At 47.9% G+C, this 22469-nt stretch overlaps 2 protein-coding genes across 2 annotated transcripts; both read left to right on the top strand.

Moving 5' to 3' along the window:
• The first annotated feature begins 14642 nt into the window (after window positions 1-14642).
• LOC109744419 (adenine/guanine permease AZG1) lies at window positions 14643-16631 on the top strand. The gene has a single exon (XM_020303535.4). It carries the CDS (start codon window positions 14794-14796, stop codon window positions 16519-16521), a length of 1728 nt encoding a protein of 575 aa, XP_020159124.1. The 5' UTR covers window positions 14643-14793; the 3' UTR covers window positions 16522-16631.
• A 2917-nt stretch (window positions 16632-19548) lies between these two features.
• On the top strand, window positions 19549-22446 carry LOC141027396 (protein FAR1-RELATED SEQUENCE 5-like). The gene is made up of 5 exons (XM_073504404.1): window positions 19549-19692; window positions 19767-19832; window positions 19926-20051; window positions 20136-22282; window positions 22422-22446. Exons 1-5 carry the CDS (start codon window positions 19549-19551, stop codon window positions 22444-22446), a joined length of 2508 nt encoding a protein of 835 aa, XP_073360505.1.
• The last annotated feature ends 23 nt before the right edge of the window (window positions 22447-22469 follow it).

The following is a 22469-nucleotide window of genomic DNA, read 5'->3' as shown; positions in this document are numbered from 1 at the left end:
ACAAATCATCGGTCTCAACAAACACACCGCAAAAGAAGGTTACATCGAATAGATCTCCACGAGAGAGGGGGAGAACATTGTATTGAGATCCGGAAAGAGAGAAGAAGCCATCTAGCTAATAACTATGGACCCGAAGGTCTGAAGTAAACTATTCACACATCATCGGAGAGGCTATGGTGTTGATGTAGAATCCCTCCGTGATCGATGCCCCCTCCGGCGGAGCTCCGGAACAGGCCCCAAGATGGGATCTCACGGGTACAGAAGGTTGCGGCGGTGGAATTAGGTTTTTGGCTCTGTATCTGGTAGTTTGGGGGTACGTAGGTATATATAGGAGGAAGAAGTACGTCGGTGGAGCAACATGGGGCCCACGAGGGTGGAGGGTGCCCCTGGGGGGTAGGCGCGCCCCCCTACCTCGTGCCCTCCTGGTTCATGTCTTGACGTAGGGTCCAAGTCCTCTGGATCACGTTCGTTCCGAAAATCACGTTCCCAAGGGTTTCATTCCGTTTGGACTGCGTTTGATATTCTTTTTCTGCGAAACTCTGAAATAGGCAAAAAAACAGCAATTCTGGGCTGGGCTTCCGGTTAATAGGTTAGTCCCAAAAATAATATAAAAGTGTATAATAAAGCCCAATAATGTTCAAAAGAGAATATAATATAGCATGGAACAATCAAAAATTATGGATACGTTGGAGACGTATCACTCTGCATTTATGTTTTGCGGTCTCAGAAAGGGCTAGCGAGATACCATTATTGTCATATTATATCTTGGTTGTTTTGACAACGTGTTGCTGTTTGAGATATCTTATTATTGCTCGTTAGTTGATTATGTCATTGATATGAGTCATTATAAACTTTATGAGTTATTGTCGACATGGTTAGTTATAATGTTGGCTGAAAACCTAGGTGCTGTTTAAGCTTATTTATGCAAACAAGAGCAAAAGAGTTCGTAAAAGTTTTTCTTTCTCACTTTCAGTTTATCAACTGAATTGCTTGAGGACAAGCAAAGGTTTAAGCTTGGGGGAGTTGATACGTCTCCAACGTATCTACTTTTTCTCACGCTTTTCCTCTTGTTTTGAACTCTAATTTGCATGATTTGAATGAAACTAACCCCGGACTGACGCTGTTTTCAGCAGAACTACCATGGTGTTGTTTTTGTGCAGAAATAGAAGTTCTCGAAATGGAACGAAACTTTGCGAGGGTTTATTATATCAATAATAAGAATTTCTGGAGCCAAGACCCACCAGAGAGGGGCCCCTGGTTGGTCACAACCCACCAGGGCGCGCCCCCCTCTCCTGGCGCGCCTAGGTGGGTTGTACCCACCTGGTCCCCACGGACGACCCCCCTAATACTATAAAATCACATATTTCCAGAAAAAAAATCAGGGAGAAAGGATTATTGCGATCCACGAGACGGAGACGCCGCCAAGCCTCGTTCTTCCTCGGGAGGGCAGATCTGGAGTCCGTTTGGGGCTCCGGAGAGGGGGATCTTCGTCCTTCGTCATCACCAACCCTTCTCCATCACCAATTCCATGATGCTCCCACCGGGAGTGAGTAATTCCTTCGTAGCCTTGCTGGTCAGTGAGGAGTTGGATGAGATTCATCATGTAATCGAGTTAGTTTTGTTAGGGCCTGATCCCTAGTATCCACTATGTTTTTAGATTCATGTTGCTATGACTTTGCTATGCTTAATGCTTGTCACTTTGGGCCCGGGTGCCATGAACTTAGATCTGAACCGTTTATGGATTCATCATTATATCCATGTTTTAGATCCGATCTTGCAAATTATAGTCACCTACTACGGTTATGATCCGACAACCCCGGAGTGACAATAACCGGGCCCACTCTCGGTGATGACCGTAGTTTGAGGAGTTCATGTATTCACTATGTGTTAATGCTTTGTTCCGGTTCTCTATTAAAAGGAGGTCTTAATATCCCTTAGTTTCCAATATGGACCCCGCTGCCACGGGAGGTTAGGACAAAAGATGTCATGCAAGTTCTTTTAATAAAGCACATATGAATATTTACGGAATACATGCCTACATTATATCGATGAACTGGAGCTAGTGCCGTATCGCCCTAGGTTATAATTGTCACTTGATGAATATCATCCAACAAGTCACCGATCCAATGCCTATGAATATATCTTATATTGTTTCTGCTAAGTTAGTACTGCTATCATCACTGTTACACTTGCTACAAAATTACTGCTATCACCGTTACTGTCACCATTTCTACTGTCACTACTATCAAAACTATCAAACTACTTTGCTACTAATCACTTTGCTGCAGATAATTAATCTTCAGGTGTGGTTGAATTGACAACTCAGCTGCTAATACCTTCAAATATTCTTTGACTCCCCTTGTGTCGAATCTATAAATCTGGGTTGAATACTCTACCCTCGAAAACTGTTGCGATCCCCTATACTTGTGGGTTATCAGTGGCAGCGCCCCTAGCGGGGTCGCATCTGAACTGGAGCTTCTCCTCCATGGGTGCGCGGAAGAAGGCCAGCCCGGCGGGACCTATGGTTGACAACGTGGAAGGCGCCCCACTCAGTGCACGCGCGGCCGACCGCGCCAATTGTTGTGGCGGCGGCGTCCGAGAGGTCCACGACGGGGACAGAGAGGGAGGCGGAGGGTAGGGGGCCGTGCGGAAGTCAGGCGGCTGGATGTACTGGCACCGCGTGGTTTCCATCGGAGGAGCAGGTGTTGGTCGATCTTGACCCAAACCGCCTCTCTACAAATCGAGAGGTGGAAGGACGCGTCCTTACCCAAAGCTCATCGATCCATCAAAGATTGGTCCAAGGCGGTTCTCATCTGGTCAACACAGGCTGACCTGTGAGGACAGCGACGAAAAAAAACTAGGATCGCTGATGGCGCTCTATTTCGTGGGAGCTTAGTAACTTTAACTATGCACAGTTATGTGCGGAGAGGAAATGTCAAATCTGCATGCAACTGGTGGGTTATTATGGGGAGAAGTAGTACGAAGCTATAGCAGCAGTAACTGCAGCGCTGATAAGGATAGTACAAATCGCATGGCGCTCTATGAAAAACAATGACACAACCAATGACGTGGCTTCAACATACATGTCCGAAAAATTCAGTAGTGCAAGGTGGGTTGCTGATGTGGATAGGCTGCATGTTAAAAGAAATAAGATAGTGAGGATCAACTATTTAGGTATTATAGATATAGGGATTATGGTCTACACACATGTGATGAGCAACACGCCATAATATAGAGTATGAAGTCCTCAATTATGTAGATCATTGTTAGGGCTGTAAGGGCAACTCCAACACCGACCAGCAAACCTCCCATATGCGTCCAGACAGCGGAAGCCATACAACACAGGTCTGTATCAGTCCGTGGGGCGGTCCGGACACGATTTTTCCTGCAAACCGGACACAAACGTGGGGGGCTTTGCGGGAGTCCGAACCACTCACATGTCCTGTTCTGACCGCCTTGGCCCACCAAAAAACCCAGCCCCTCCTGTGCATTTTCGGCCAGCGCCGCTCCGGAGCGTGAGCGCCCACATTCATGCCCGGCCAGAACAGACGCGACCGCTCACTGGCGCCGGCATTAAAGCAGCGCGCCAGCCGAGAGAGTGCCGCGTGCGCCGCTTCCAGATGCAGGCGACTGATGCGAGTTCAAATGACAGAACGGCTGCCCCGTCCGTCCGTCTACCGCTCACATTGATGGCACGTGGTTGCCGAGGCGTCTCCTCTTGCGCCACCCGTCCATCCCTCCGTCGCGCGCCATTGCTATATAAATCGCTGCCCCGGCCATAGCCACAGTCATCCACCTCCGATCCCTCTCCTCACCACTCCCACCATGGATCCCTCCCCGCCAAACTTTCTGGGACGGGCTGATGTCGGACCAGAAGAAGGAGATGGCCGCCATTGCTGCCGGCTGGCTGGCCGGCAGGCAGCTAGAGGACGACGACTTCTCAACGGAGGACGTTGCCGATGATGAACCAGCGCCACCCTCCTCCTCTACGCCAACCTCGCTGGTGCATTGCACCTTGAACATCGGCGAGGCCCGTGCCCATAGCATGGACATGGTGTGGGAGGAGAAGTTCTGGGAGGCGTAGGACGCCGCCGCCTACAACCACCACCTCCTGCAGGAGCACATGCAGGCGGAGGAGCAGCTCGCCGTCGGCAGGGCTATCGCGTCGGACGCGAACCTGGCGGAGCAGGAGGCGCTGCTCGAGTCCTGCTGCTCCACCCGCGAGATCCGCCTTGCCCGGTCGCGAAGCTGGTGGCCGCCTACAAGGAGAGCGACGATGCGGGCGGGGCGGTGTTCGGCAAGACCGACGAGGAGGAGGAGGACATCGCCGAGTCCGCGCCCTGCCGCGGCGACCACGAAGGTGGCACATCCGCGGGCGCAGCCGACAACGAGGAAGAGTAGTGCGTGGTAGGTCACCGCTGCTCATGTCCCAGGAAGGCCACCACTCCTCCCCTCCCGTCGACGCCAAGCTTGGTTGGCTCAACATCTTCGGCCGATTAGTTGCTTGGCAGCGATGTGGAGGCAGACAGCTTCACTTCCTGAGCCTTCGTGGGCGGAGGTTACGGAGGCGGTGCTGGAGAGCGCCGAGGCGGAACCGGAGATGGTGAAGCTTCAGTTCTCGAGGCTCATGGCCGGACACGGGGAACGGGCGCCGACCACCATTTAGATTAAGTATTAATTGTACCTCTAGAGCAAGTATTAATTATACCTCTAGAGCCGGACTAGCATCGCTTTGATGTAAATGTATTGAAATCCATCATGTTTATACGAAATTTGGACGTGTTTATATGGAATCCGTCATGTTTAGATGAAATGCGGCCTTGTTTGCATGAATTTTATCCGGTTTGTTGAAAAAGAGTTTGAAATATGCGGCTAGCATTGGATGGAGTCCTCCCGCATTCATGTCCGTGAACGGATGCGGGAGGAAATTTGCGGGTTGCCATTGGAGATGCCCTAATCTAACTATATGATTTAGCTCCTTCCAATCATCAATGTACACAGGTAGTCTTTCTAATATCAATAGTACTAGAAGGGTTGGGCGCGCTTTGTTGCGCCATTGGTGTTGTGGAATTTCTTGAAAAGTTAATCACTTTGTTTCAAAATATAAGATGTATTATTTTTTTGAAAAGTCAAACCTTTCAAATTTGATCAAATTTATAGAGAAATATATCAAAATTCATAATATCAAATTGGTATTTTTAGATTCATCATGAAATGAATTTCCATACTTATTTTGTTTAATAATTGTGCATGCCGATATTTTTGTTGTGAACTTGGTCAAACTTAAAGATATTTGACTTTCCAAAAAACTAATACCCCTTATATCTTGGAACCGATGGAATATTTAGTTTGGCGGGTGGGGGAGATGATAGAGTGTATTTTATTTTTATTTATAGTGCGGTGATTTGGTGGGCCTTTCATGGTGTGATTCTGTGCTATCCGCCAACCAACCTATATTTATGTGTGAAATTTCTTGTGTTAGTGGTTGCACGTACTATATTTGTGCTACAATATCACATGGTGATACTTCTTTTTTCTAGGTGGTGGGAGGGTGCGCATGATTGATATATTTTTATAGGCCGGTTGCTGCTGATTGATTTGAAAAATCATTGGCCCGGTCAGAATCATAAACTAAATCCAAAATTGAATACCTCAATTGAATGAAAGAGTTGCGGAACATAGTGAATTAAAAAAATGAACGAGGAGCTTGAGAAATTGCTGACCCGATCAAAATCGGATGACTTGATTCTAAATTCACATCAATTAATTGTGAGGCCTTAAAATTTGGAAGCATGGTTGAAGGAAATATGCCCTAAAGGCAATAATAAAGTTGTTATTTATATTTCCTTATATCATGATAAATTTTTATTATTCATGCTAGAATTGTATTAACCGGAAACTTAGTATATGTGTGAATACATAGACAAAACAAAATGTACCTAGTATGCCTCTACTTGACTAGCTCGTTAATCAAAGATGGTTAAGTTTTTTGACCATAGACATGTGTTGTCATTTGATGAACGAGATCACATCATTAGAGAATGATGTGATGGACAAGACCCATCCGTTAGCTTAGCATAATGATCGTTAAGTTTTATTGCTATTGCTTTCTTCATGACTTATACATATTCCTCTGACTATGAGATTATGCAACTCCCGAATACCGGAGGAACACCTTGTGTGCTATCAAACGTCACAACGTAACTGGGTGATTATAAAGATGCTCTACAGGTGTCTCCGAAGGTTTTTGTTGTGTTGGCATAGATCAAGATTAGGATTTGTCACTTCGTGTATCGGAGAGGTATCTCTGGGCTCTCTCGATAATGCACATCACTATAAGCCTTGCAAGCAATGTGACTAATGAGTTAGTTAAGGGATGATGCATTACAGAACGAGTAAAGAGACTTGCCGGTAACGAGATTGAACTAGGTATGATGATACCGACGATCGAATCTCGGGCAAGTAACATACCGATGACAAAGAGAATGACGTATGTTGTTATGCGGTTTGACTGACAAAGATCTTCGTAGAATATGTAGGAGCCAATATGAGCATCCAGGTTCCGCTATTGGTTATTGACCGGAGATGTGTCTCGGTCATATCTACATAGTTCTCGAACCCGTAGGGTCCGCACACTTAACGCTCGATGACAATTTGTATTATGAGTTATGTGTTTTGATGACCGAAGTTTGTTCGGAGTCCCGGATGAGATCACGGACATGACGAGGAGTCCCGAAATGGTCGAGAGGTAAAGATTCATATATTGTAAGGTTATATTCGGACATCGGAATGGTTCCGAGTGATTCGGGTATTTTATCGGAGTACCGAGGGGTTACCGGAACCCCCCGGGGGAAATCATGGGCCTCATGGGCCATTGGGAGAGAAGAGGGGATAGCCCACAAGGGGGAGGCGCGCGCCCCCCAAGGGGAGTCCGAATAGGAAGGGGAGGGGGCGCGGCCCCCCTTTCCCTCTTCCTCTCCTCTCCTTCCCTCTTTCCCCCTCCGTTGGAAGGAAAAGGTTGGGGGGGGGGGGGGCGAATCCTACTTGAACTAGGAGTCCAAGTAGGACTCCCCCTTGGCGCGCCCCTCCTCCGCCGGCCTCCTCCTCCCCCCCCCCTATATACGGGGGTGGGGGGCACCCCAAAGGCACACCATGATTTGTCTTAGCCGTGTGCGGTGCCCCCTCCACAGTTTACCACCTCGGTCTTATTGTCGTAGTGCTTATGCGAAACCCTACGCGGATCACATCATCAACACCGTCACCACGCCGTCGTGCTGACGAAACTCTCCCTCGACCCTCTACTAGATCAAGAGCTCGAGGGACGTCATTGAGCTGAACGTGTGCTGAACACGGAGGTGCCGTAAGTTCGGTACTTGGATCGGTTGGATCATGAAGACGTTCGGCTACGTCAACCGCGTTACTAAACACTTCCGCTTTCGGTCTACGAGGGTACATAGACACACTCTCCTGTCTCGTTGCTATGCTTCTCCTAGATAGATCTTGCGCGATCGTAGATTTTTTTAAATTACTACGTTCCCCAACAATAGTGTATAGCATAAAAGAATTGAATAAAAGAGTTTTTAAAAATTGTTGATCCAGTCAAAATCTGGTAATCCAATTCTAATCGAAAATCTCAATTAAATGTGGGCTCTTTAAAACTAGAAAGCTTAGTGTTATAGAGGATATTGTGTTTCATTGATAATCGACCAACTTCCCAAAGCATACAATACTTAATTACGTTCCAGCAAGGAATAATTCAATTATAAACATGTAAAGTAATTCCATGGATAAATACATGAATAGATTTTCTTTTCGGAAAAACTTTCAATCTATTTATCTTTAATCATGGCAGTACAATGAACACCAAAAACAAAAATTACATCCAGATCCGTAGACCACCTAGCAACGACTACAAGCACTGAAGCGAGCCGAAGGCGCGCCGCCGTCATCGCCCCTCCATCGCCGGAGTCGGGCGCAACTTGTTGTAGTAGACAGTCGGGAAGTCGTCGTGCTAAGGCCCCATAGGACCAGCGCACCAGAACAACAACCGTCGCCGATGAAGAATAACATAGGTTGGAAGGACTCAACCCGAAGACACACGAACGTAGACGAACAACGACGAGATCCGAGCAAATCCACCAAAGATAGATCCGCCGGAGACACACCTCCACACAACGATGCTAGACGCTCCGCCGAAAGGGGGGCTAGGCAGGGAGACCTTTATTCTATTTTTAGAGAGCCGCCGCTGTCTCGCCTTCCTAAGCATAACACAAACCCTAACAAGACAGAAAAAAACCGGCTAAAAACGGAGCCCTCCCGCCGGCCCTTGCAAGGATCCACCGCGCCTCCATGGCCCAGGGCCAGCGGAGACGAGGCAGACCTGCGGCGGCGCCGGTGAGAGGTAGGAACCCTAACTTTTTTTTTTGTAGGAGGAGAAGCAACTTGAGATAATACATGTATAGTTCTATATGAGGTATTTCGAATATTAGTAATTTCAAGTAATGTGAATATAGTTGCATGCCACGTAATTCTAACAACACACAGGTGTGCGTGACTAGAGCTGCCGAGCCGTCTATATGATTTCAGTTTCTCACGTGCAACATTTCTTCTCTTGTCCTGGCCTTTTGCCGCACATACTCCGGGTCAACCCCGGGCATTTCTCGATACAGAAAGTCAATAGACAAAGCACGGCAAGCCACCTTGTGTTGGACGTACATGCACTACCATCCAACGAGTCGAGCAATGTCGCCAAGTGTGTGAACACATCGCATTCAACCGGTCAATTTAAGTAGCTCATGCGGCGTGTATGATATGATACATCTAGAGGCAGGCGTGCACGCTAGCTTTGTGCTTGTGGATCTCGCCGTCTCGCTCTCACCGGCACGACTTGCGGACATCGGCGAGACAACGCGTCCATGCATGCTTGGAGAATGAGGTGCTCTCTGCTCGTTCCTCGACTGATTCTTGCAAATAAAATGTGTGGGCTGGTACTTGGATTAGAGGATTATTCTGCCAAGTGTGAGAACGACTCGCCCAACTCGCATAAACATCCGCACACTACGTACACCACATGTTAAGGGATTTGACAGTTCCTTAACATAGCGTGGGCACGCATTTTTCCGACACCGTCCCTTTCCGGCATCATGCCACAGCCAGTCCCTGCGAGTAAATGGATGGAACTTCATTTCAGAATATATAGTTGCGTGCTTGCAAGATTATGATCAGCATGAGCATCGGGTTAGGGTACTGCATTTTCAACGGGCCAACGAGAAAGGCGCGTGTTTTATCAACTGGAGTAGTACTTAACCTTTTTAAGCACACTCTAGTATCAAAGACACCATATAATAATACTCAAATTATGACTGCGAATGGCCCTTCTCAAACGCCCGGGCGGGCCGCCCGATCACTAATCGGTCATGATTTTTCAACCCAGATGGGCGCCTCAAATGGGCCTCAAACGTCCGGGCTGACCGGCACCCCTCATATCCAGCCCAAATATGGGGCAGATATGGGGCACCCGGCCACACCCGCCATGTAGGACTGACGAAGGGATCCCAGCCAGAAACACCCTGAAACCCGGCGGTCCGAAGCTCGTCTCCTCCATCGGACCGGTGGCGCCGCGGGTCGCAGCTCCGACGGGCCGCCTAGTGCCTAGCCCGGCTATTTAAGTCGACCGATGGCACTGAAAACCTACCATCTATCCACATTTTCCTCTGCCTGTCCGCCGCCGCCGCCACTTTTCACTCCACCCGTCCGCCTAGTATCCATGCCCCCACGCCGCCGCGTGAGGAGCGAGCCATTTCTGACACCGAAGCACCGGCTCGAGCTCTTTGAGTAGATCCGGGTTAGGCGTGAAGCCTGGATCGCCTCGAGGCTACCTACGGATGCAGTGGATCCGGAGGAGGAGTTGAAGGAGGAGGAGGAGGTGGAGGAGGACGAGGACGGGGAGGAGGAGGATGATGAGGAGGATGATGAGCCGGAGGAGAAGGATGTGGGGGACGCTGGCGATGCGGGTCTGCAGGCAGAGCAACATGCCATCCTCGATTCCCTCTCGTCGGAGTCGGCTGCGAAGGCCAGACGTCGTTGCCGGAAGGAGATGAAGGCGCAGCAGGCCGCGGAGGAGGCGAAGATGCTCGCCCACATGGATGAGGTCGAGCAGGAGGAGGATGAGCCGGAGCCCTCCTACCCGCCCGTCCAGCCGGCGCCCGGCATCGTCGTCGTGGACATATCCGACAAGGAAAAGTAGCTAGGGCAGTACGTAGTATATAGTCCATAGGATTTCTATTGAGGTCGAGCAGGAGGAGGATGAGCCAGAGCCCTCCTACCTGTCCAGCCGGCGCCCGACACCATCGTCGTGGACATCTCCGACAAGGAAAAGTAGCTAGGGCAGTACGTAGTATATAGTCCATAGGATTTCTTTTGCATGCTTTGTATGGATTTAGGGGATGAAATATGAGAGTGGCGGACGCAAATGGCTAATTTGAGGCGTGACTAGCCACTGTCTACGGATGCGCCCGGTCGCATCCGCGGGCTTTGAGGGTCCGGATTTGCAAAGTCTGGCTGTAGATGCTCTTAGTCATACTTTTATATGTACGTTTTTTGAATCTTTATATATACTTGAAAGATGGTCGTGCATTGCAGTGGGATTATAATAAGCATATAAATTCTAGAAGGAATTGCTAATTTGTTTATGATTTCGAAGTTTGTGCACACGCTAATGAGGAACCTTCATGATCGAAGCTACTAGCAAAAGTCCAGTGGGTATATAAGGTTTTTTTCCGAAGAAAAATGATACAAGGTTAGTGGATGAAGAAGGCGAGACCAACAGGCATTAAAAAGTTTTTCTCGAAAGGTAGGTTGGAACCCCCGGCCTCTGTATGCAAGGATGCACACAACCACAGATCTTGAAAAGTAGTCGTCATCATCTTCCAAATTCTTTGAGAAAAGGATATATTCACTCAAATTGATGAATCTTTACTCCGAGCACTTGATTACAATGAATTCTTGTGAGAGAAATCAACCCTTGCCGTAAACCGCAACATTGATCTCCTGTTCACCTCACCAAACGAAAAAAGGCTTCCATTTTCTCTAAGCTGAAAGGTCCAACCTGTCCTAATCCAATGGAAAGGTGCGTTACCCACTCAAGAGGGCAAGTATCATAATTTAAAACATAGTATCTCATCGTGACTAGTTTACCACGTTGTTCAAACCGAAAGCAGAAAGAGTTAATCCTTTTTCACAATTATTCCTTACCAAAACCTAGGAGAGGCGATTTTCGAGTGTACTCTGCCGCCACCTCTCCTCAGTTGCTAGGTTACCCACCCCCACGCACCCCCCTCTCTGCCGCTGGCTCTACCGGTGTGGGTGTACGGGGAGACCCCGATCTAATGGATGTAGTTGTAGGTTTCACCTGATTATGCGCTTTTAGGAAGGTTTCCGTTGTCCATCACCTTGGTCCATCCGATGGTGGTGATGGCGACGCTCAATGAAGTATTGTCTGGTAGCTCGCCGTTGTTGGTGGCGGCGGTGGCAATTTGGTGAGTAAGGTTCCGTTGAGTCACCCCATTCGACGGTTTACCTTCGCGGCATCGATGCTTAAGGGTGTATTTTTCATGTCAGTCATTATGATTGATGAGTTGTGGTCCGCATGGTTGATTAGTGCGGTGGCACGGCAACAATCCGTTTGCAGCATGAAGATGGTCGACTCCCAAGGATTCCTAAGGTATGCATGGTTGATTAGTCCGGCGGCATGCCAACAACCCCTTTTGCAACATGGAGATGGTTTATTAGTGCGGCAGTGTGTCAAATTGCGAACAATCATCTTTGTGCTCCTAGTTTGGTAAATAGATTTGAGAGTTCTTCCACAAAGAAAAACCAAACATAGACAAATTTGAAGGGCAAAAAAAATCCACAATACCCAACGAGATATCATGTTTGTGCTCCTAGTTTGGTAAATAGAATTGAGAGTTATTCCACAAAGAAAAAACCAAACATAGACAAATTTGAAGGGCAACAAAAATCCACAATACCAAACGAGATATTAGTAGTAGCACACAGGTTAAGGGATTGGACGTTCCGCAACATAGGTTCAGCACACATTTTCCGACACCATCCCTTTTAGCATTATGCCATAACTAGTCCTTGGGGTAGGTGACTGGGAACCCCCTCGAAATCTATAGTTGTGTGCTGGCAAGATTATTATAGAAATTCGGCATCATGGTGTTCTACATTTTCAATGGGCAACGAGAAAGTCACATGTTTTATCAACCAGCTGTTCAGTAAGTACAGTTAAGTCTTGGAAGAGTTAAGAAGCAATACATAAATCAGGACTCATGAATGGCACACATAGTTTAATTTCCTAGGTTTGCACGAAGTGTTAATTAGTTCAATTGATGATGCAATATCCACCTACAACACCACCTAAAAATGTAGCAAGGTCAAGAGAATGAAGGCGATACCAACACACCTTAGGATGTACACACCTTACAAAGTGTTAGTTCAATTGATAGACAGGTCTCCGTATGTAGTATATAGTGAAATCTTTAAAAGGTCTTATATTTAGGAACGAAGGGAGTATCTGGTTGGGCATAACTTTGGCTTTTACACTGTGCCTTATAAGCCAAAAAGCACATGTTTATGTGTTTTTGGATTTGACTTTTGGATTATACAATAGACATAAATTGGTGCAATAGCCCATAAATATGTTTTTAGCGGAATAGACTGGGGAGGGGCATTTGGCTCCCGGGAGCATTTGCTCCTGGATGAACAGTATTGCAAAAAAGATGGTAAAATGTTTTTAAAAATATTGAATTTTTTTGTGGATGTTCGTGTTAGTGTCGCAAGCATGGTTGACAATTTTCATGCGCAACGAAGCAGTAGTGTTTCGCTGGTGAAAACAAATTTAGGGTAACATTTGGTGTTCAAAATTGTTTTTTTTTTCACAGCCCAAAATGCTTAACCTTTTTGTCAAAAAAATTGCAGGTAACATTTGGATGCAACTATAAGTACATTCGGGATTTTATTTGACATTTGAAAAATTATTTTTTGCGCGCCAAAGCGCGTGCTCCCGGAAGCCAAATTGATTTCCAATAAATATATGCTTTTCGGCTTATAATCGAGAGTGCTAAGCCCACCAAACACCCGGCCATCAACATCGTCTTCCACAACACTACTTGAAAAAGTATTTATTCTTTGAAAACGAATATATCCACTCAAATTTACGACTCAATACTTAAGCAGTTGGGCTGCTTCTCGGAGCACTTTGATTGCAGGGGATTCTTGTGAGAGAAATCAAACACCAAAACTGCAACATTCTTTTAGTTTCCCTAAACCGCTACATTGATCTCCTGTTCACCTCACGAAACACACACCCAAAAAAAGGTGTCCCATTACTAAGCCGACAGGTCCATCATGTCCTAATCCAATGCAAATGTGTGTTCCCACCTGAAGAATACAAGAAGGATATTATAAGGCAAAGTATATCGTTGGGTGACTAGTTTAATCAAATAGTGATAATTCAAATCATTCAAACCAAAAGCATAAAGAGTTGATCTTTTTCACCAACCATTTCTCTTCAAACCCTAGGAGGGCCAATCTCTGGGCACACATGGTCACCACCTCTCCTCCACCCGCCCCCTCCCCCTTCTCTAGCTCTGTCAGTGTGGGGGTGTGAGGAGGCTCAGAACTATTGGATAGAGTTATAGCTTTCACCCGATTAAGGGCTCGAAGATAGGTTTTAGTTGTCCGTCGCTTCGGACACATGGAGCAAGATGATGCAATACCACCTACAACAGCAGCTAAAAAATGAAGCAAGGTCCAACGAACGAGACCAACACACCTTTAAAAATCATCGTCATCATCTTCTAGAGCAACACTTCAAAAACATATTTAGTCTTTTAAAAGAGGATATATTCACTCAAATTGATGAATAATACTTTGGCAGCTTCTCCGAGGCACTTAAATTAGACGAATTATTGAGAGAGAAAGCAACCTTGTCCTAAGCCACAACATTAATCACATGTTCATTACATCAAACACCAAAAAATCTCCCATATTCTCCCAAATGCACGCTCCTAGTTGAAGAATACATGAAAGATGATTTGAGGGAGCGTCTAGGTCTACGCTCACTATGGATCAATAAATTCTCAGCTAAATTTATAAATTTGTTAATACAAACTGCAAACAATATTTGTCTTTCTAGAGATTTCAACAAGTAACTACATACGGAGCACAATGAGTGAATCTACACTCTAAAATATGTCTATATACATCCGTATGTGATAGCCCATTTGAATCTCTAAAAAGACAAATATTTAGGAACGCGGGAGTATAAACAACTGTCCGTTTATAGTAGAAAAAAAAGATCTTAAAAACTTAACCGTTTGTTTTCATCATAGCTGAAAAACTTGCATGTATATCAATGTCTAGATTCATGGATCTAGTAAATGTCAAGATAGACGGTCCTTTTGTTGCTGAGATTTTATCTAATACTCGGTCAACTTAGGATTAGCAAATCTGGTAAGTAATTTAAAGGGCATGGTTGCTAGTTTACCACATCCTTCACACCGAAGGACGGAAAACGTGGGCAAAAGATTCCCCAAATACCCAACGAGATTTGGAATCTCCTCCCCTCTCCGTGTGGTCGTGTGGACACATCTGCCCCCCTCACACCTCAGCGTTTGACCCTCGCGACGGCGGCACCTCAACCCCCTCCCTCCCTGAATCAATCCCCTTCCTTAAAAAGATCCACCAGACGAACGCACTCCTACAGCCACACGCGCGCCGGCCGCCGCCATGACGAGCCCCATCATCCCGCGGACCGACGACGGCGGCCAGGCCGCGGCGACGAGGGTGGGCCGCCTCAACGCCGCGGTGGAGCGGTCCTGGGTGGGCCGGCGCTTCCGCCTGGCCGCGCGCGGGACCACCTTCACCACGGAGCTCCGCGCCGGCACCACCACCTTCCTCACCATGGCCTACATCCTCGCCGTCAACGCCTCCATCCTCTCCGACTCGGGCGCCACCTGCTCCGTCGACGACTGCGCCAACCCCTCGCCGGCCTGCAAGTTCCCGCCCGTCGACCCCGGCTACGCCGCCTGCCTCTCCCGCGCGCGCCGCGACCTCATCGTCGCCACCGCCGCCTCCTCCGTCATCGGCTCCTTCATCATGGGCGCCTTCGCCAACCTCCCCATCGCGCTCGCCCCCGGCATGGGCACCAACGCCTACTTCGCCTACACCGTCGTCGGCTTCCACGGCTCCGGCACGCTCTCCTACCGCAAGGCCCTCGCCGCCGTCTTCATCGAGGGCCTCGTCTTCCTCCTCATCTCCGTCGTCGGGCTACGGTCCAAGCTCGCCCAGTTGATCCCCAAGCCCGTGCGGATCGCGTCGTCCGCGGGGATCGGTCTCTTCTTGGCGTTCATCGGGCTGCAGAGCAACCAGGGGTTCGGGCTCGTCGGGTTCAGCACCTCCACGCTGGTCACCCTCGGCGCGTGCCCCGCGTCGCAGCGCGCGTCCGTGGCGCCGGTGATCACGTTCCCCAACGGCACGGTGGCGCTGATGCCCGGCGGCACGGTCTCCGGCGGCATACTCTGCCTCTCCGGCCGGATGACCTCCCCGACCTTCTGGCTCGCGGTGGTCGGCCTCCTCATCATCGCCTTCTGCCTCATCAAGAACGTCAAGGGCGCCATGATCTACGGCATCCTCTTCGTCACCTTCATCTCATGGCCGCGCAACACCGCGGTCACCGCGTTCCCGGACACGCCCGCCGGCGACGAGGGCTTCAGCTACTTCAAGAAGGTGTTCGACGTCCACCGCATCCAGTCCACGGCCGGCGCGCTCGACTTCAGCGGCATCGGGCACGGCTACTTCTGGGAGGCGCTCATCACCTTCCTCTACGTCGACATCCTGGACACCACCGGCGGGCTCTACTCCATGGCGCGCTTCGCCGGCTTCGTGGACGACGCCACGGGGGAGTTCGAGGGGCAGTACTTCGCCTTCATGTCCGACGCCACCGCCATCGTCTTCGGCTCGCTGCTGGGGACGTCCCCGGTGACGGTCTTCATCGAGTCGTCCACGGGGATCCGCGAGGGCGGCCGGACGGGGCTCACGGCGCTCACCGCGTCCTTGTACTTCACGGCGGCGCTGTTCATCACGCCGCTGCTGGCGTCCATCCCGTCCTGGGCGGTGGGGCCGCCGCTGGTGCTGGTGGGCGTGATGATGATGCGCGCCGTGGCGGAGGTGGACTGGGAGGACATGCGGCAGGCCGTGCCGGCGTTCATGACGCTGGCGCTCATGCCGCTCACCTACTCCATCGCCTACGGCCTCATCGGCGGCATCGCCTCCTACATGCTGCTCCACTCGTGGGATTGGGCGTGCGATGCCGCCGCCAGGCTTGGTTGTCGTCCTCGTCGGAAAGTGGGTGGCGGCGAGGCCACGCGAGCCGATACACCAGTAAGTAGCAACAGTGGCAGTGCCAGTGGCAACGGGGAACATGGGAAGGACGTGTCTCACGTGGAATTGTCCTAGTATAGTAGCACTTTCTCCTTTTCAGTTTCTCGCTGTAGTTATGTTTTGTTTGTGAATTGTTTTCTTAGAAAGAAAGACTATATACTCGGTGCTAAATTAATGACGCCAAACCTGAAACGGCCAAAGACAGCAAACAAAACAAGCAAAGCAGTATGTCTATGGTTCTCCTGTGTAGTATTCTTCTACGGTTGTGTCGGTTGCTCGTACTAAGTTTTAAAAGTTGAAACTTAAAAAATAAATAAAAAAAACTTACTCAAAATGTCTTATTTGAAAGCCCTCGTTGTGTGCTCAACCTATGTTAATGAACCGTCAAATCCCTTAACATGTGTCCTACTGGTAATATCTTGTTGGGTATTTGGGGATTTTTTTTGCCCTTCACATTTGTCTATTTTTTGTACAAACACCCTCGGGGAAATGAAAAAAAAGTTACATTGAAGTCCTTGGGAGTCGACCATCTTCATGTTGCGAAATGGATCGATGGCGCGCCGCGCGTACCAATAAACCATGCAGGCCATTGCTCAGAGAATACCAACCGACTGAAAAACACACCCTTGAGCCATCGATGTCACACAGGCGAACTGTCGAGATGGGGTGACTCTACGAAACCTTATTCGTTGGATCGGCACCGGCAACATCTACAAACAAGGTATTGGAGAAGACTTCATTGAGTGCCACCGTCACCACTGCTGGAAGGTCTGACGCGACGGACAATGAAAACCTACCTAAGAGCGCCAAATTAGGTGAAACCTACAACTTCATCCGGCAGATCAGTGTCTCCCGCCACACCCACACCAGCAAGCCCGCAGAGGAGAAGGGTGGGGTGGGGAGGGGGAACCTACCGACTGAGGAGAGGTGGCGGCATTGTACACTCGGAGATCGCTTCTCCTAGGGTTTCGAGAGGAACGATTATGGAAAAGGACCAACTCTTTCTGCTTTCTGTTTGAACGATGTGGTAAACTAGTCACCGATGAGATACTATACTTTAATTTGTCTTTCTTACACTGTTCAGTGGGAAACACACCATTGCATTGGATTAGGACAGATTGGACCTTTCGGCTTAGAGAAAACGATTGCCGTTTTTGTGGTTGGTGAGGTGAACATGAGATCAATGTTGCGGTTAGGGCAAGGGTTGATTCCTCTCACAAGAATTCCTTGTAATCAAGTGCTTCCGATAAGCTGACCGTGTAGTGATTCATCAACTTGAGTGGACATTATCTTTTTTTCAAGAATTTGGAAGATGATGGTGATGACTTTTGAAGGCCTGTTTGTCTCGCCCTCTCCATCCACTGGTCCTTGTATCGTTTTTTTTTTTCAAAAAAACCCCATATATTAATTAACTAAAGTGTTCTCGCAAAAAAGTTAATTCTTTTATTAGGTATACCCTTAATGGCCAAAGTTACATATGTATTATATAGACAGAAGTATGAGATGGCTTGTGGCCTCGCCGTCGCCGGTGAAGGGCAAATGGCGGGAAAATGAAAGGAAACAATGGACGCCATTCGCGAGTCATGATTTGAGCATCATTATATGGTGTCTTTGAGACTTGAGTGTACTTAAAAAGTTACTCCAGTTGATAAAACATGTGCCTTTCCGGTTGCCCCGTTGAAAATAGAGTGTTCTGAAACTGTTCAAAGGAGACACCATGCGCATGATGGATTTCTATGACAATCTTACAATCACGCAACCATATATTTCCGGAGAATGTGCGCCCACACTATGTTAAGGAACTGTCAATTCCCTACACATGTGTGGTACATCCGTAGTGTGCGGATGTTTGTGCGGGTTGGGCGGGTCGTTCTCGCACTTGAAAGAATAATCCTCTAATACACTGAGTAAGAATCAGTTGAGCAACGAGAAGAGAGCACCTCATTCTTAAAGCATGGATGCGTCGCGCCAATGTCCGCAAGTCGTGAGGGTGAGAGCGAGACAGCGAGATGCTGGCCGGCCGGGGATGCACAAGCACAAGCACAAGCTAGCGTGCACGCCTACCTCTAAGGGCGCCCTTGTATAGGTGTAATTCAATACAGAGGCGTAAAATTTACAAGTGTATCTTATTGGGCATGAGTATTTTTCGGCTGGAAATGAGACCGTTGAGTGGGGACCTGTATTTTTTTTTACAGGTGTAATCTAAAGAAAAACGGTTGAATGCTGACGTGTTCACACTAGGCAACATTGCTCGACTCGTTTCCATGGGAGTGCATGTACTCTGGCGGATGGAGTATGTCTCCAACGGGAGCCATGCTCCTAATTTAGGAAGGGTATTTTTGTCCCCGTGAGTTTGTTTTTTTTTTCTGGCCCGCCGCAGCCCAGATCTAAGCCCTGTCTAGCGCTGTATAACCTAGACCGTATACGTACAGTACACTGGTCCAAAAAAAAAATATCACACGACCCCACGTCCACGTAAGACCTGCTGAATCCAATCATTCATGCGTGCAGCTCCATCAATCTCGCGAGCATTAACGCAGCTCCATAAGTCACGTAGTAGATCTCCAGCGGCGGCGATCTCGTCGGACAGCGGGCGCGACAACGTCGTGAATCTCCAACGAGCGCGCACAGGTACCGCATCCCGCGTCCCCCCTCTAGTCTCGCTCGCGGCAACATCGAACGAACTGTCGCCGCGCCAGTGGTAGTGGTTAACCTAGCGGGGCGGGTAACCTAGCTACCCGGCGGCGCATGCGATCGTGGATCTTGTTCCGGTAGTGCTGCTCCTCGTGATCTGGGTTCACGTAGCGTCGGTTGCCGTCGGCTGTGCGCACCACCAGTATCGTTATTTGATGTGGCGGCTAACCTAGGTATCCGGCGGCAGAGGTAATCACAGATCTAGCTAGGTTTTGAGATCGTGCAGTTCCTCGCGATTGAAAGTGATCACGACGGGTGTCGTGGCCATCTTCCTTACTAAGTTTGGCAGATCTGAACGGCCTCGGTTGCGGTTGTTTACATAACATCCGTGATCGTGTGCTATGTGTTGTATATTTCATCATTGATAATGTTTGCACATGTGATGATACATATTATTGGTTGTAGGAAATGGCGGACGAGGAGTTAACTGATATCATGGTAGACATGGAGTTTGGAGAACTGATGAAAGACTGGATAGAAGATTGGTCAGATGATGAAAATTCAGATCATGAAGATCGGTCAGAGAATGGGAACGAATGGGACGATCTTAATGTGAGTGGCATTGTCATGTTGTAATTTTTTGGTGGCATCCGACAACATTAAATCTTTGTGTTGAAAATTTATAGATCGATGAGCTTGATGATGATCAGGAAAACAACTCGGAGCTCTCGAATGAAGATTACATTAGTCAGGTACGTAAGTGAAATTTTTTGTTGGCATGCAAATTGAATTTCTTCTCGAATATTATATGATAAGTAATTATGTATTTGTGTTGTATTTTTCAGTTCATTTCCGAATGTCATAATGCGTACGACTATTACAGTGAATCCGACGCAGAGACAGACCTTAACGACGAATCATTAGATGCACCTGATTCTGGGGAGTCCGAGTCGTCGGTCATCATGAGTGAGGTATGTGTGTAATCAATGTTCTATGGAAGTAAGTCATGTTAAACCATAGAAAACTGTTTTCATGGCTGTGGTTTGATTGTGTAGGTGACACAAGATGAAGGGGCAAAGAATGTCCAAGATACTGCTAGTGCAGATGATAAGAGGGATATGTTCATGCAGATAATGGAAATGACCTTTACGTCTCACGATGCTGCGTATGATTTCTACAACAGCTATGCTAGAGATAATGGTTTCAGCATTAGAAAGAATAAGGTCAGGTATAGCAAAACAGAGTCACGTCATATGCATTATAGGCGGTTTGTTTGTTCGAGACAAGGGAAACGTGACAGCAAGTTGCTAACCGAGGAAGGACACAGCCGTAGGCTCAGAGCCGAGACACACAGCTTTTGCGAAGCGCACCTGACCGGCAAGCTTGACCAAAAGCGTGGGGTTTGGTATGTTGAAAGTTTTGAGGACAAGCATAGCCATATGTTGGCAGGACCGGACGAGGTACCTTTTCTTTGGTCCCACAGAAAAATCAAAGAGTACCAGAAGCATGAGATAATGTCCATGGGAGCTGCAGGGATTAGAATTCACGACATGATGGATTGCTTCATCAGCAAACATGTATGGTACGGCGGTGTTGGTTTTACCAGGCGTGAAATATACAACCTTTGCGCCAAGGAGAAGAGGAAGCTGCTTTCAAAAGGTGATGCTGCCACAGCCATAGGCATCATGGCCAGTAGGAAACATAGGGATCCTAGCTTCTTTTTCGAGTACAAGCTAGATAAGGAAGGACATTTGAATAGGATGTTTTGGTGCGACTCCCAGTCTCGTCATGACTATGAGGACTTCGGCGACGTGCTTGTATTTGACAGCACGCACAAGATGAACTGCTATGGTATGCCATTCATACCTTTTGTTGGTCTTAACAATCACCGGAAGACCACTGTTTTTGGTTGTGCCATAGTTTCGGACGAGACCGAGGAGACATACGTGTGGCTTCTGCAGACTTTTTTGAGGTCCATGTGTCAAAAGATGCCTAAGAGTGTTATCACAGACGCCGACGCTGGGATGATCAAGGCAATTCGCGAAGTCTTGCCAGACGTGTGGCACCGTATATGTACGTGGCACATAGAGAAAAATATGAAGATCCACCTCAGCCACAAGTCCTTGAAGGAGTTCCGAACTCTTCTGTACTACAACACGTCCACGACCACGTTTGAGGAGAGATGGCACGCATTTTCCAAAAGATGGCAGTCGGAAAAAACTGTAACATGGTTGAGGCGGATGTATAAGAAGAGGAGACTGTGGACCGCGGCTTATCTAATAGAGTGGTTTTGGCTTGGCATGAAAAGCAACCAGCGGAGTGAAAGCCTGAACTCATGCCTTCACCTCCACCTAGACGGTGAAATGACCCTGGTGGATATGATTTTGCACTATGAGAACGCTGTTGTGCGTATCCGTGAAAACGAGGCGCGAGATGACTGCACGGCCTCAAAGAGTTTACCGGTGCCAGTTACTAGCTCGAGCGAACTTGAGATAGCTGCTTCTCACGTCTTCACTCCAGCAAACTTCTATATGTTGCAAGATGATCTTAGAAAAATTGACGGCATGGAGATTGTAGAAATTAAGCTGGGAGACGGATCACAGCAGTACATCGTGGCCTGGAAGAATAACCGGAAGCGCTGTTTTTGGGTGGAGTATACACCAGTAAATTCCGCAGAAACTATAAGGTGCAGCTGCAGAAGAATGATTCGAAAGGGTCTACCTTGCAAGCACATATTCCATGTACTGAAGCACTTGAACATATCTGAAATACCAAAGTGTTTAGTTCTTGTTCGGTTCACGAAAGAAGCAAGGTTGGGACTGCCCGCGAGGCGCACAAGCGATCTGTTGGGATTTGGTTGGACTGGGGCCGGGGAAAGAATGAAATATAGCCAGGTCAGTGTGTTAGTGTCTGAAGCTATGCATGCGGCATGCAAACACCCTGCTTTGTGGGATCAGTTACAGGAGAGTTTGAAGGCTGTGATAGCTAAGAGTCATGAGTATGATCTGCTACAGGAAAATTTGTTGAAGCAAACAAATGACATTAGTAAGTGTGCAGTTGAATATGTGGACGATGGTGAAGGCAACATGATTGAGGTTAAAGATCCTATGAAAGTGTCAAGCAAAGGTGCAACAAAGGTAGATGAGAGCTGCCCTGTCTCGAAAAATGGTAGACCACTCTCTTTTGATGAGTTGAAAACCCGGTGCGGCGCTTGCAAATTGGTAGGACACACTAGACGTAGCAAGAAATGCAAACTAAATCATAAGTAAGTGTTTGTATGCATTGTGGATTATTAAATTTTGTATCATTCATTAACTTAGCTTGTCTTTTATTATGTGCAGAAAAGTGGAGAAGGAACAAGAGTAGAACACTTGCTTCAATTATTTACT

Source organism: Aegilops tauschii, chromosome 1, assembly GCF_002575655.3.
Source record: "Aegilops tauschii subsp. strangulata cultivar AL8/78 chromosome 1, Aet v6.0, whole genome shotgun sequence".
Classification (NCBI taxonomy): Eukaryota; Viridiplantae; Streptophyta; class Magnoliopsida; order Poales; family Poaceae; genus Aegilops; species Aegilops tauschii.
Note: the sequence above shows the minus strand (reverse complement) of the source record. Positions and strands in the feature narration are given on the sequence as shown.

Bases quoted from the DNA above. Each gene is read 5' to 3' on its own strand.
- LOC109744419 (XM_020303535.4), top strand. From the start codon at position 14,794: ATGACGAGCCCCATCATCCCGCGGACCGACGACGGCGGCCAGGCCGCG.
- LOC141027396 (XM_073504404.1), top strand. From the start codon at position 19,549: ATGGCGGACGAGGAGTTAACTGATATCATGGTAGACATGGAGTTTGGA. The intron at 20,052-20,135 runs GTATGTGTGTAA...TTGATTGTGTAG, and splicing joins CGTCGGTCATCATGAGTGAG to GTGACACAAGATGAAGGGGC. The intron at 22,283-22,421 runs GTGCGGCGCTTG...TATTATGTGCAG, and splicing joins TTTGATGAGTTGAAAACCCG to AAAAGTGGAGAAGGAACAAG.